This window comes from Temnothorax curvispinosus, unplaced genomic scaffold (assembly GCF_003070985.1).
Source record: "Temnothorax curvispinosus isolate PA1 unplaced genomic scaffold, ASM307098v1 QBEX01018008.1, whole genome shotgun sequence".
NCBI lineage: Eukaryota > Metazoa > Arthropoda > Insecta > Hymenoptera > Formicidae > Temnothorax > Temnothorax curvispinosus.
The window spans coordinates 70,344-85,732 of record NW_020227788.1 but is presented as its reverse complement, the minus strand read 5'-3'; the positions used below and the strand labels follow the sequence as shown (position 1 = coordinate 85,732).

Genomic DNA, 15,389 nt, shown 5'->3' with positions numbered 1-15,389 from the left:
GCGAGAGATCGTATAGACACGAATCTCGGTGCCCAGGCTTTACTGGGGCACACGAATTCGCCGATCGAAAAGTGCCGAAGTCGTACGATCCTCACCGACCGCTTGCCGCGCCACGATTTTGCGCGCGCGCGCACACATACACGTGTTTTTGTGTGTGTGTCAGCTACCGAGAGTGTGTGGAGAACACCGTATATCCAACACACGAGACGATCCGTGTGCTATACGTTCGATGGAATAAGGACGAGGATAAAGTTGACAACTTCGCAATTCCGAAACGTTCGCGATCTCTTTCAGCTAAGTTCGGAGTAATGGAAAACCACGGGAGGGAAACGGGGGTGGGGGCGGGGGCGGGGGGGGGGAGAAAGAGAAAAGTCGAAGAATCTTCCTTCGAAGGGACTTGGGCGCTCGGCGAGAACGTACAGAACGTTAACGGGAATAATATTATTAGCGAGAAATAGATAGCAGAGGCTTGACTATATATACGGGAATATATCGACTTCGGATAGAGTTCCCGAGAGCGGAGCCAGGGCTTTTGGGAACGCGTCGCTGGCGCACGGCTGGCCCGAGGGCCGAGGCACGGCGGGAACGGCCGAGCGGCGCCGAGCGCTTACCGCGCCACGAAAGAACGCCCTCCGACTCCGACTCCAACTCCAACCATCATGCTCCAACCCAACGAGCGACCAGCGCCTGCCTTGCCTTGCCTTGTCTGCCTGCTAGCGCCAGCGAGCGAGCGAGCCAGCTAGACGCGGAAATCTGTAAACCTGAGGTCTCGGCGACGACCGCGAGGAGCGACCCCGATAAGAGACGCGCTCCTCGCCGAACCGTTTATCTATCGCGCACGTTGCTCTACGTCACGTTGCTCACGCGGTCGCCCGAGGCCCGAGCCCCGAGCGCGGATTATAACCTGCTTGACGTTACCAACACGCGACACGCGCACGCACGCGCTCACGCGGGCAAAAACAGACCGAGCGGGCGGGCGGGCGAGGTGGCGGCAGGCGGGCGGGCGAGCGGGCGAGAGCGGGCGCACGAATAAAGGGGACGACCGACGATCACGACGACGCCGACGCGGACGCGACGATACTGTACCACGTAGCTCTCTACGTGCTACCCCGAAGTTTCCATCGGCCCTCGGCTACCGTGACACGGAGCTCTTTTAGTAGACTTATTGACACAACATGCGACGCTCGAGGAGAACGAGGTGGCACGCACATGACGGCAAAGCGACGGCGTTGGCGGAATAAAAAAGCGAAAGAAAAAAACAGAGAGAGAGAGAGAGAAAGAGCGCGCGAGCGCGTCCTCCGACGCGCGGCAGGGGGAGGGGGGAGGGCGGCACAACCAGGAACGAATACAACCAGGAATATAATGCCCGCGTTAACCGGTACGCCGACGGCAGCGATCGTCCGATAAATTCTCTCTCGCTCGCACGGCGCGGCGCGCTCCCGAGGGAATCCTCTCCGAGAGGAGAACGCAAGCTCCGCTCCGCTCCGCCTGGCGCGTACGTTACTCCGCGCGGTTCGACAAACATGTGAAAGCGCGACTCCGGAGTCCGGACTCCGCAAAACGGTGGCAAAATCCGTTTCTCTTATTATTTCTCTCTCTTTTTCTCTCTATCTCTCTCTATCTCTGTCTCTCTCCCTCTCTCGCCCCGGTCGCTACTCGTCGTGCTTTAAGTGGAGAGCCGGGTAACGCCTCTCCTTCGATCTCTCGCGTCATGCCGAGAGTCCTTGTGCCGCCGGACGGCCTATGTACCGTACATTCGCTCGTACGCCCGAGGAAGTGTTTAATCGCCATCCACACGGACCAGCTATACGCGGCCTGGTAGGTGTAATGATGTGCCTGAATTTTCTTTCGTTCCTCTCGGCTCTCGGCCTCACTCTCCGCTCCCCTCGCCCCACCTCATCTCTCTCTCTCGCTGTATATCACCGTCTCCCTCCGATCCATCCCTACCTACCCACCCCGTCTCTCTCTCCGACTCTACGCCTATCCTCGTCTCCGTTCCACTCTCTTTCTCCTTCCCTCCGCCCGTTCCCCCCCGTCCCCCTTCCCCATCCTGAATACACGCACACGCGCGCGTATTCACGCACACGCAGCGCGCGGCCACCGCCGCGCCGCGCCGACCGCCGCCGCTCGCCTGTGCCGATGCCTCGTTGTGACGGACGACCCGTACGAAGTGCGTGTACACGCGGGCACATGCACGCGCGCCGCACACATATACACGTGCCTGCGCGCGCGCGCGCACACACACACCACACATACACACACCGATTTCGACCGTGCGGAGTATACACACGGTTGTTGTGCGCTCCGTGGACTGTGGCCGAGAGAACGACGCCGCGTGCCATCGCGTTGCGACGACAACGACGGCAACGATCGCGGACGGGACGGGATCGTTCCGCCTCGTACCGCTTCGCAACGCGGGACAGTGGTGCGACAGGAGCGAACGTTTCGTGCGCGATATACTAACCGTCGCGCGCGCGGACTCGAATAACATGGGCGACATCGCCGTTGCTGGGTTCTCGCTTCGCTTCGCGCCGCTTCGGACGGCCGCCGTCGTCCTCGCCGTCCACGTCGCCGTCGTCATCGCCGTCGCGTCGACGTCGATTGCTTTTTGAGACGAGGAACGCGCGATTGTCCGCTGCCTGGCTCCACCACCGTCTCTCCGACCGCGCGCGAGAGAGCAGAGAGCACGCCCGACGACGTCGCGACCCATCGCCGCGTCGTCGTCCGTAGCCACGAAGGCGGCGCGAATCGCGTTGAAACGTAGCGGCCGAGGTGAACTCACGCGCGTGTGACTCCTGACTCCTCGTCAAGTCGGTCCCTCGATCGGCACGGCTAGAACTCGATCGGTTGTAGCGATCCTCGTGGATCTCACCCGACTCCGGTGCTCCTCGCTGTGTCTCCCGTGCGGACTGCGATTGTGAACTGTTTACATCGAGGACCGTATCTTGTATATTTTTTTTTGTTACAAGTGCCCGCTATCGCAGTGACTTAATATCCGCGATGGATCTACTGCGAACGTTCACTATTGTGCTGACCTACTTCAAAGACAGCTACAGTCGATATTCGTAGACTAATCGCACGATGTATGAATTTGGGATAGTTGTTTTTGTAAAATGTCATCTCCTTATCAACTATTTGAATTTGTTGCGTTTATACAATTTACTCGTTATAAACTAATTTTAATGAAACTACGAAGCTAGAATCATTATAAGATGCCAGCTTGCGCTAGAATCTGTCACGTTTGATCTCTTTTGCATTTCGTATTTCGCGTTGTTCTTCTTTAAGCTCTAAGTAATCGTTTTCTCATCGCAAATTGTTATTCCGTGATTGCAGGAATTATCAGGACAGAATAGTAACGACAGTTCGAATGGACCAGCTTGCCCAGGGACACCGAATTCTCAGGGGATGAGACCTACCCCGTCACCTACAGGATCCACAGGTTCTCGCTCGATGTCCCCTGCTGTTGGTCGGTCTTTTTTACGTCTGTCTCTCTTTTCACTCGCATTTATATTTAATAATAGAATTTATAATTGCAGGTCGCTTTGTGCAGGATATCCCAGAGTTACGGAAGTATTCTTTCAATCGCGTTCTCGAATGAATTAGTTCTTTCCTAGAAAGAAAGTTTTACCTCGCGCTAACTTTTCAAACATATCCGGGGTGTCCTGCACAGCACACGCTCAATGTATAAATTATGTTTGTGTTGTCTTTTTCTTAAAATGATACTGAAGAAGTGTAACTTGAGCTTTATATAAGAGTTTATCTATTGCCGGCCTTCTCTTTTTTTTTCTTCTTGCGTCGTACGTTCGAGTACCTATATAAAAATTTCTTCTTCAATGTACAGGCCAACAAAACGTTCAGATGCCTCCACGTCCGTCGAGTAGCCAGTCGGATGGTAGTGGACCAGCACCACGCATGAGTCACTCTCCAATGACCACTCAAGGTACCGATTTTACTTCTTTTCCTCTTTTCGTCATCCTGTTTTCGTCTCTGCGAAATTTATTCATTGTTTCCATGTAACGTACCACGTTAAAGTTTTGTCAATAATAATAAAGTAAAATGGTCATCGGTTTCAGGAGCATACCAACAGCCATTGGGTCCTTCACCACACATGCATAGCTACAAAATGAACAGCACTGGTCCTGGTGTAGTGCAACCGGGACCCGGCTCGACGGCTCTCGGTGGAATCAGCCCAATGGGTGGTGGGATGGGCTATGCACCTGGTGGAACAGCTGCGGGTCAGCCTGGAGGTTATCATGCACAATCTACGTATCCACCTCCGCGTCCTCACATGCAGTTTCCACAGGGATATCCAACGCCTGCAAACTCGCAACCACCACCCAACAATCAGTATCAGCCTCCCAACAGACCCAATAATTTAGTACAATATCCACCGTACACGGTAATAAACATTTAATTTAATCAATAATGCGTAACAATGATTTATTTCATCGTCATATTGATCGAAGGTAATCGTTCTCCATTGTCTTTCAGCATAAAATGGGCTTTAACAGTGTACCACCGGGAATGCCACCGAGTCCGGGACCGCCGCAAGTTTATGGTGCTGGTGGTACGACCGCAATGGTACCGCCAGGTGCTCCGGGAGTACCCGTCATCGGTAACATGGGACCGCCTGCGAGCTCTATGGGTCCGCCACCGCCGTCTCCTAATCACATAAGTAACCAACCACCACCGCCTACCAGCTCGGCGGTACCACACTTACATACGCCGGCGGCCACGCCGCCTCTCAATCACGAGGGCAGCCCGATGCCACCGCCAAGTACAACACCGAATTCACACCCCGCGTCAGTACCAACTCCCACCAGCCACAATTCCGCAGATCTCACGGCTGAAACTTCCAATGACAGCGGTATAACCACGACCGCTTCAGGTGATTGAAAATCTTCTTAAATCAAGTAAATTTTGTCTCTTTATCATCGTCTGCGCAAATAAATAACGAACGTGCACGTTTTATGCGTAGGTACGTCAGCTATAAATGTTATATCTACTTCGAGTGGTACTGTGACGTCTGTAATAACAACAGGTCCAGACGGTACGTCTCTTGATGAAGGTTCGCAGCAGTCGACGTTATCTAACGCATCAGCTGGTTAGTATTATCTCTAAATCTGTTCGCTTGTGTTCGTGCGGTTTAATCTCGTAAAACTCCGGCCATCGCGCAATACGGGGATCACGAGTACAATTATTTTAACCAAATTTATTATAAATAGCCTCTGGTGAAGATCCAGCGTTTACACCAAAAGTGCGGAAGGAGATGATAGGAGGATACCACAGCCATCCTGCGACACCGCAAAGCACCGTTCCGTCTCCTGGCGCTGCTAGCATTAATTCGATTCACGAGGAATATAACGAAATGAACAGTCCTGGTGGTTGGCCGCGTCCTCCTGCTAGTCCTGTACGTATCACCTGCATGCACTTTTATGCGTAATACACATTTTCATGTGCTAAATTAGCAGTTAACTGATTACTTCAGATGAAGTTTGAATGCAATATATTATTTGCATTTTCAATATTTTAATATTTTACAGGTGTTTAACAGTCATGTGCCTCAAGACCCGTACAGATCTAAGGTTATTGTTTTTTCACTACGAATATTTGTTATATTGTCAAAATCCCTTTTGCACTCCACGCTTTAGGCATTTGTCCCCTACACTAACATTTCTTGCTTGGCACATGCATCATATTAATATCCCTGTATCCATAAAAGCATTAAGTATTTCAATATAACATATGTATTTAATATATTCTTAATAATCTAATTTCTAATTTGCTTATTAATATTTTAGAGTATATTATTTATTTTTTGATATTACTAATGGAACATTTTTATTGGGCAGACGACTGCAACAATAATTAACTTTTTTTTTTTAATTGCGAAAGAATTATGATATAACTCACGCTTTAATAAAGGCTTGTCTACAATAGCTGTAAGAGTATGCAGTAAGACAGCAGTAAGTTATTGATTAATGGGATTTTTCAGTTTAAGAATAATCGACTGTGGTCAGTTTTTACTGCTTATGTCTTACGGCTATTGTAAAATGAGCTTAAATAATATAGTGATATATTTCCACAAATATTACCACAGATTATTAGTCCTACATGAATTTTGCAGCAACTCCAATATGATATTACGCGGACGATTTATCAAGATGATTTATCGAGACTATATATATTGATGTGCTTATTTCTTGTACTCGGTATTTTATAAGTTTTGCCTCCTATTTTGTTTCTCCATATTATCTGCATAACAACAGAATGTTTACTTAATAATTACCGCATGCATTAAATTACTAGGCTGCATATTACGTATTGCTCTATTCCATTTTTTTAGTTTGTCCAATGAATGTTAAATAAGAAATTTTTTAACGTGCATTGGTGGAGAAATAGTTCTCGAAATCTTTAAGAATATTACTATATTTTCTGTTTACGCTCTGTGGATTTACTTGATATAAATGTACATTTTACTAACCGTAATAAAGGATATATTAACAACTGTATCAACTAAAACGTTTACCAAATAGAGAAAAGCAGTATACAAATATCCAGATCCAGCATTATATTTATGCATGTTATATCACGATTGGGTACGATTGGGATTATGTTCTCGCAGCTTTGCAAGAATAATAATCGTTCTATGTTTTAATTAGATCAATAATACACGACGAGACATTTCTGTCGCAAATTTACATATTAATAAAATTCCACATGAGATACTTTAGAGTATGCTAAAGTAGCGTAATAATTGTGCGACTTTCAGAAGACAGATAGTCTGGCAAAGTTATACGAAATGGACGACTCGATAGAACGAAGAACTTGGCTGGACAAGCTGGTCAACTTCATGGAAGAGCGAAGATCACCAATCACCAGTTGTCCTACCATCTCCAAGAACCCCCTCGATCTATTTCGGCTTTACCTCTACGTGAAGGAGAGGGGGGGCTTCATGGAGGTATGCAAGGTGCAGTGTAGTTCCATCTAGCCCTTGGTGTCTTACATAGTTTTTGTATTGTTTTTATGTATTTTTACATTCTTTATACTTGCTCTGCACACTGTACACTTTTGAGGTGTCTTATGTCGAATACTCCTCGCTATCGGTGCTCGATGACTCAAAGTTTTTCTGAAGTTTGCATCGAGCACATGACAGAACTTTGACGATTTATCGAAATCCAGATCTGAAATTGAAATAACTTGTATCGAAACACCTCAGAATACGCTTTGTTTTTACATCTATGTTAAATTGTGCATGATGTACGTATAGTTGTATTATTTTTGCTATTAGTATCCCTTTCTCATAATCTGTGTCTGAACATTGGGAAAAGAAAGAAAAAGAAAGGCTTAACATATCTTTTCTTGAAGTAGTTGTTCAACAGTCGAATATGGAAACACCCTGATCTACAAACCTTGGTGCTATATGGAATTATTCTAATAGTCACACAGCGAAGATAAACTTTTAATGTCGAAATATTACAATAACGGTAATTCGTTCCGATTGTACTCTGTGTATTTCTCTCTCGTTCTTTTTTTATTTATTTATTTTTTATTTTTTTCATATTTGCATGCGTTTAGAGACTTCGCCGAGTCATATCGATATCAAATCAATTTTTTGAGACTGGTACCTCAGGCTATAGAACGTCGGCGATGCCTTTTGTATCATTGCGTTTATCTATTTCTTTTGGACATGCAGATCTTTTTTGTCTGTGTTTGAGATTCGACGTGAACGTGCTCTTTCACGAGCAGTAGTAAAGAACGCGTGTGTATAATTTCCTTCTGTAGGTGACGAAAAACAAAACGTGGAAGGATATAGCCGGCCTCTTGGGCATCGGTGCCAGCAGTAGCGCTGCTTACACATTGCGCAAACACTATACGAAGCATCTGCTGGCATACGAGTGCCACTTTGATCGCGGGGGTGTGGATCCGCAACCCATCATCAATCAGGTCGAGGCGGGCTCGAAGAAAAAGGGATCTAAGGGAACTGCTTCCGTACCATCGCCGGGTATGGACTGTTACAGATACATATAATTTTATTTCTCTTCGAAATTTTGTTGTTTGCTTGCACAAAACTTTCTTGTATCAAGAGACTTCTTCTCGGCTAGAAAAGGAACCGTTTGTTCATGCAGGTTCTTCCAATTCTCAAGACTCCTTTCCCGCTCCTGGATCGAGCAACGCTTCCATGGACGGTTATGGAAGCTATCAGGGTAGTTACGCGAGCGGCACACCCGGTGGCCCATCGTCGGAGTACACGCCGCCGCCACCTAGGCCACCCAGTCAAAGCAGCGCACCCTCCGCCCATCAAGGTACGTCTCACAGTTTACAATCCCTTAACTGTACGTGCCATTAGATTTATTTTTACATCTGTTGATGCCGTACTTATCGCATACATTTGTTTTGATCTCAACAATGAGCGTCGTTAAGAATTTTACGACGAACGATTTTGTTTGTAGGGATACAACAGGGTAGTTACCAGAACACGGGTTCCTATCAGAACTATCCGCAAGAGCAGTACATTCGGCCGCAGGGAAATGCGCTGTCTCAGCAGGGAGAGTTCAGTCAACCGTACTCGCCTAGAACGCATTATCCTCCATACGTCCCCGATGTCGACAGGTGAGAGATATCACCGTCATATTCCGCTATAATGTTTCGCGGAGAAAATCATTCATATATTTTTGTCGCGTACAGGGGATACCCAGGTGGTAACATGCCGCCGAACAACGCTACTGGACAGGACATGTACAGATACACCGGTGGTCAACAAGGTCCCGCTAGCTATCCCACAGGAACACCTCCTAACGCGCGGAGTAACAGCTATCCGTCGGGACCGCAGGCTCATCCGGCCGCTGTGCAACAGCAGACGGCGACCAGTCAGCCTTCCTCGCCCTCACAACCGCCGACTGTGTCGTCATACTCGTGTCCGCAAGATTACTATCGACAGGAACAAGTAATATTCGATATTTTTATATTATCTTATATTGTCCTGTGTTCGCGAGAAATTTCGTTTAATTTTTTATCGCTCAATATGTTTTGTGTGATTTAAAAATTTTCATAAAGTAATAAAGTTAACAATCTTTTAATATCTGTCATTACGTTGCAGAGTGGATACGGAGCGCCCGGTGGAACTCAAATATACACTGGAAGTGGCTCGGCTAACAAGAACATGCCACCGCCCCCTCCGGGACCCACTCAACCTAGACGCCACCCAGACTTTGCCAAAGACCAACAGTATCCCCAGTATAATCAACAACGACCGGCGTATCCAGGTGAGATACTTTAATGTCAATAATCACATATTATTATTGCTGAAGAAGCTTTGCAAGTTAAGTGAGAGGACTTGGATCGCAATTAACCCAAGGAAATGTAATTTCTTGCTGCAGGATGGCCAAATACAACTAATCAGTACAATAGTAATAGTGGAAACAATAGGGTTCAGTACCCAAGCCAACCGGCGCCGTCGCCATCGCAACAACCGCCACAGCAACAACCGCAACAAGGATCCCAAGTCGTCACCGCTGCCCCAACCCCTTCAGCGGTTGGCAGTATTGCTAGTAGTCAACAATGGGCCAGCCAGCAATCGAACAGGACCCCATCTCAGCCGTCGCTGAACGCTATACCGCACCCACCTCCACCGTGGGATCATCGCTACACGAATCAACCGTCCCCTTTGTATCCAACACCCGGGAATCATCAGGTACATTCTTTTCGCAAGTCAATCGTAATTTAACTCAACGCGAAAGCGTTGGATTCCAATGATAAAAAGTTAACAAACGTTATAATATCTGCTCTCAATCAACATATCCCATACTGTTAGTATATTCTTTAATTAATTTTTTTGTCATACGTATTGTGCGGACGATATACATATACTTGTTTCGCGATATGTCATTTTATAATTAAAATGTTTTGTAGCCAAACGAGGTATCATCGTATTATTTTGCGCAGACTCAACTCGGAGTGAATCCCATGATCAGCCAGCAACCGACGTCAAAGAGAGAAATGACATTCCCTCCTGACAGCGTAGAAGCGATTACACCTCTTTTGTACAAGCGACGGAAATTGACGCGCGCTGACGTGGCACCAGTAGAAGCTTGGCGCATCATGATGGCTTTGAGATCTGGTCTACTCGCCGAGAGCTGCTGGGCCCTCGACGTATTAAACATTTTGTTATTCGATGATTCTTCTGTGAGTATATTTTTTTGCTACTGCAATTATTTTAAAGGCAGAATCAACGACTACTGAAGAAATTTATAGAAAATTAAAGAAATGAAACATACAACGAATAAAAGATATATACAAGAATTATTAACGAATCTTTCATGATACGATTATTTATATATATATATATATATATATTTTTTAAGACCTAATTAACATAAAGCTACGTAAAATTATAAAAGCTCCATAAAAGAACTTGTAAAATATTGTTATGTATAGTAACAGAATAAACATACGTATATGTGTAAAAAATATTTATAAATCTTTCGTTTACAGGTCAGTTATTTCGGATTGACACACTTACCCGGACTACTGGACGTTCTGCTGGAGCACTTCTCGCGTTCTCTCTCCGACATGTTCGAATCATGTGTAAACGACGACGATCGCTATTGCCAGGCCGCAGACGGTCCGGAGGTAGATCTCGGCGCGGTGACGCGCCCGATCGATTCGGAGGATCGGACGAAATTGCTGTCGACATCGAATTATACGTATCTCTCGAGGAGAGGTCGCCCCGTCAAGATCGTCCCTCGGGATGACGATCTCTTCGTTTTGGACACGCGGAGGCCTTGGGATCATCAGGAGTGCGAGTCGGAAACCGAGCCATGGCAAGTCGACACAAACGCGACCAAATATATCGTCACGTGTTTTCAATCTGAAGTGGGCTCGGTGCCTTTCGCCCGTTTGCTGAGGGACGAGAAACCGCCGCTGTTGCAGAAAGAAGTCGACAGCACGGATCTGAAGGAGGAAGCCAAAGCAGACAACGTCGGTGGTGTCCACGAGACGCTGGACTTTACCCACAAGTCCGGCGAACTCGGCGACAAGCAATCTAGCAAGGATAGTGGCGAGCGCAAGCATCAGCAGCAACAACTGGACAAGAAGAAGAAAACGAAGACTCTGAGCGACGTGCTGTCGAGGATCAAGAAGGAACCCGTAGAGATGAACGATCTCACGAGGGAGCTGTTCGAGAAGAAGAACGACGGCTTCAAGAAGGATTGCGACAGCGAAGTGACGAAAGCGAACAACAATATGGGCGAGCACTTTGGCAGTGATGTGTCGAAGAACGACGAGGACTCGTTGCCGACGCAGAATGGATTGAACGAATCGACGGCTGCGACGGCGGCAGCACCAGGCAACATCGACAACACCATAGACAAAACAGAGATCAAGACGGAAGCGACGGAAGAACACGACCTGGAAACGACCAGAGACGACAAGGAGGGACCAAGATTAAACATAAGAGATCCGGCAGGAACGCTAAAGCGACGGAGGATAAGCGATTACGAGGACGAGAGCTACTCCAGGGACGAGGCGAGTCTCTACCTGGTGACGGAAACGCAGGACAGCCTGGCCCGTCGTTGCGTGTGCCTGTCGACGATCCTGAGGAATCTCACCTTCATCCCCGGCAACGAGGCGGAATTCGCGAAGAACGTTACGTTCCTCAGTCTACTCGGCAAGCTGTTGCTGCTCCACCACGAGCACCCGATACGGGCGCAAAAGACGCGCAATTACGATCGCGAGGAGGACGCGGACTTTGCGGACTCGTGTAGCAGTCTACAGGGCGAGGGCGAATGGTGGTGGGACTTCCTCCATCACGTGAGGGAGAACGTTCTCGTGATGGCCGCTAACATATCCGGCCACATGGACCTGAGTCAGCATCCGGAGGAGATCTCGCGGCCGGTGCTCGACGGCCTCCTGCACTGGGCCGTGTGCCCGGCCGCGCACGGTCAGGATCCCTTCCCGACGGTCGGCCCGAACTCCTCCCTGTCCCCGCAGAGACTCGCGCTCGAGGCGCTGTGCAAGTTATGCGTGACCGAGTGCAACGTTGACCTGGTGGTGGCGACGCCGCCGTACTCACGATTACAGAGATTATGCTCGGTGCTGACCAGGCTCCTCTGTCGCAGCGAGGAACAGGTGCTGCGCGAGTTCGGCGTGAATCTGCTGCACTTCCTGTCGGCCGCGGACAGCGGGGTCGCGCGCACCATCGCCCTGCAGACGCCCTGCGTCGCGCTGCTCGTCGCGTTCATCGAGCAGGCCGAGACGAGCGCTCTCGGGGTCGCCAATCAGCACGGTCTCGCCGCGCTGCGCGACAATCCCGAGTCGATGGGCACCAGCCTCGACATGCTGCGGCGCGCGGCCGGCACGCTACTCAACCTCGCCAGGCATCCGGACAACCGAACTCTCCTTCTGCAGCACGAGTCCCGCCTGCTCGCCTTGGTGATGAGCCAGATCCTGGATCAGCAGGTCGCCGCGATAGTCGCGCGTGTGTTGTTCCAGTGTTCGAGGGGCACGTAACTCTCTGTCGTCGGTCGAGACACTATTACGCGACTCGCGCGGATATGTTGTTAAATAACGGTGCCGACGGTGACGACGATGAGTAAGACGCACGCGACACAGCGACGTTGTCGCGGTGGTGCGACGTCGCGTACGGACGGCAGTAGTGCTGTAGTTTAAAAAGGCGGGCGTGTGCGGCGTGAAAAGCGGGAGATATAGACGGATATATATCTGACGGAGAAAAGAGAGACGAGGGAGGGACTTGGAGAGTGACGAGAGGCGAGAAGAGAGAGACACGCGCGCGACGTGATACGAGTGCACGAGTGAAGGAACAAAAGTGCTGATGAAAAGCCATGGCAGCGCAGTTGTAGTTTTATATCGATTAAACAGGAAGTAAGAAAGTTTAATTATTGGTGTTAGCGTGTAGGTATACCCGATGCGATCTCCGCCCGTTGGTATACCTTCCCCTTCGATGAATTGGAATAATATCGATAGTGTAAGATATTTCATAGTTAATGAAAGGAAAAAAGGTATACACATACACATAGAGAAACCACACGTATTGACACGCAGGACACACACGGTATATCCATATTTACAAAATATATATACACGACACGTGACACACGGATACAAACACACGTGCAACACACATACTTGCGCGCACGTGCGGCCGCGATATATAACATGGACACATGATATATATATATATACACATACACAACACACACACAAATATATGCATACGCAGTAAAAAAAAGAAAACGGACTTTCAAGAGACAACGGTCAGCTGCATAATAATATATATACCAAGAATCATGTCGGCGAACCTTAATGGTGCGATGTGGAATGATATATCGGATGATATATATAAATATTAAACGATAATATAATGCAAATTTTTATATTTGCATGTTTTGTGCTGTAATTAGCGAGTAATTAAGATATTTTGTAGATAACACTTCCATTTGAATCTTATTCGATTTTCGTGCTGCGGCTACGGTGGCGCAAATATACGTTTGCGGCTGTAAGGCCGCGGAGAAGTCTCGATTTTAGAAGCACAGGCAGAAACTAGAACTGAAGAAAGACATTGCTAGAAGAGAAAAAAAAATAATATACGTGTGATAAAGCCGCTGATTGAGAAGGAACAGTAGCAGAGAGAAAGAGAGCGTGAAAGCGAGAGGGAGAGAAAAGGAGCGAGGAAGCGTGCATGCGTGCGTACATGTTTATGTATTTGTGTATTGCGTGCATGCATGTATGTATCTATGTATGTATGTATGTATATGTTTGACAGGTTCAGCGAGAGGAAGAGGGAGAGAAAGAATGGAAAAAAGACGGGGAAGAGCGGTGGCGAAGGGAGAGAAAGAATGAGAGAAAAAATGTTTCGAGATAGAATGCGGGACGACGGAGATGCTGTAGCTCCCTTTATTCTGAAATCGTTCGGGCCGGGCTCTGTCCCTCCCCATTCTGGAATCCCCTTTCGATACTCTTACTCCTGCAGTAGCGGAACGCCGTCATACGGTCTTCGCGTTCGTCCCATTCGCTTCTCCTATTCTACGTACGGTTAACGCGGCAAAGCCAGGCGCGTTAAACGGAAGCGAGAGAGGAATTCCAGTTTACAGGGGAGAGACCAGCTGTTCCAGAATAGAGAGGGGATTCAGAGTAGAGCGGGCCTAGAGCACACATGTCCGCCCATAAGTACTTGTGTGCGTGTTTGATATGTTCGCGCGAGTGCGATACGCGCATACGGCGCTTCGACAAACGGGGGGTCCCATATGTACGCGTATTGATATAAAAGATGGATTTTAGAGAAGAGAAAATGCGTGCTGCGTGTTTGCGCGTGTATGTATGCACGGAGGATGGGGGTGCCGGTAGAAAAAGGGGTGGGGACAGTGTCTGTGAAAAGAGAAAGAATACACAAATATAGCTTGCGAAACTATAACTGATCAATTTAGGTAGTCACTTAAATTACCGTTTAATTTTGCAATAATTATTTGAATTCCTAGAAGGTTCAGTAAATGTTTCCTTTTTTTTTTTTTTTTCCTTTTTTCAATGGCTTCCTTTCGAAAAGAGATTTGAAAGTAGCGAATCTAACTAACTGCAGTCTTTTTGGAATAAACGTATTTATAAACGTAATTAAACGCCGTTGTGATAACAAAAAAAGAAAATATAAAGAAAAAAGAACGGACAGGCGGAAGATGAGGAAAACCAACACTGTAGATGCAGATGAAACTGATTCTGGGCGATAATGTAGAAACGAATATATTAAAAAGATAAAACAAGAGGATTTTTAAATTTAAGCTCGATCGTGCCATTAAACGATTCTAATGGGAATATATTTATAACCAAGATTTTATGCTTTTTCAAAGCGCGCATATACGTTATGGTAAAACTAACAAATACCGATTGTCAGCTTGCACATATTTTGACGATTCTTATGATACATACATCTAATTGTAAACTCCCACTCTCACGAACATTTACGCAGCAGTTGCAAGGAAAAGAAAAAGAGAAATAGAGAGAAAGAGAGAGACGCATTCGAACTCGTCGTCGCACACCTTCCACTGGTATACTTCCTCGTTTCGTAGAGAGAATGAATTTAAGAGAGACGGAATGACGATTTAGTTTTCACATACGACGTGTAGCCGTTTAAAACGACTCGAATTCTTGCGAAGACATACGATTTAGAAGCGTGTTGAGATAAGTTAAACAGAACACTTTCCCTGGTCCCAGCTTCTCCCCGACCCCAAAGTATCCTATTCTATAGATATCTAAATACATGTAGCTCTTAAATTATTTACTTTAGTTCGAGTGGAGATGCCTGTAAGTGTAATTTACTAAGACTTTTTGTAAATAAATTATGAAATAAACTAGACGTACTTTATCCAAGACGAAGATGC

At 47.3% G+C, this 15,389-nt stretch overlaps 1 protein-coding gene across 6 annotated transcripts in view; it reads left to right on the top strand.

The window, feature by feature from the left end:
* Positions 1-15,378, top strand: part of LOC112468051 (trithorax group protein osa) — a 21,239-nt gene extending 5,861 nt beyond the window's left edge. The window contains exons 1-17 of one of the 6 annotated variants that reach the window (XM_025037075.1): positions 1,334-1,818; positions 3,334-3,481; positions 3,842-3,940; positions 4,074-4,399; positions 4,492-4,888; positions 4,979-5,104; positions 5,226-5,410; positions 5,544-5,585; positions 6,773-6,970; positions 7,786-8,005; positions 8,130-8,306; positions 8,454-8,613; positions 8,689-8,947; positions 9,101-9,266; positions 9,381-9,694; positions 9,946-10,185; positions 10,495-15,378. In XM_025037075.1, the coding sequence (XP_024892843.1) occupies positions 1,744-1,818; positions 3,334-3,481; positions 3,842-3,940; positions 4,074-4,399; positions 4,492-4,888; positions 4,979-5,104; positions 5,226-5,410; positions 5,544-5,585; positions 6,773-6,970; positions 7,786-8,005; positions 8,130-8,306; positions 8,454-8,613; positions 8,689-8,947; positions 9,101-9,266; positions 9,381-9,694; positions 9,946-10,185; positions 10,495-12,510 (5,148 nt within the window). In that variant the 5' untranslated portion in view covers positions 1,334-1,743 and the 3' untranslated portion in view covers positions 12,511-15,378. Of the gene's footprint in view, positions 1-1,333; positions 1,819-3,333; positions 3,482-3,841; positions 3,941-4,073; positions 4,400-4,491; positions 4,889-4,978; positions 5,105-5,225; positions 5,411-5,543; positions 5,586-6,772; positions 6,971-7,785; positions 8,006-8,129; positions 8,307-8,453; positions 8,614-8,688; positions 8,948-9,100; positions 9,267-9,380; positions 9,695-9,945; positions 10,186-10,494 lie in introns of those variants that run through there. The other 5 variants (XM_025037074.1, XM_025037071.1, XM_025037070.1 and 2 more) reach the window with 5 other exon arrangements.
* The last annotated feature ends 11 nt before the right edge of the window (positions 15,379-15,389 follow it).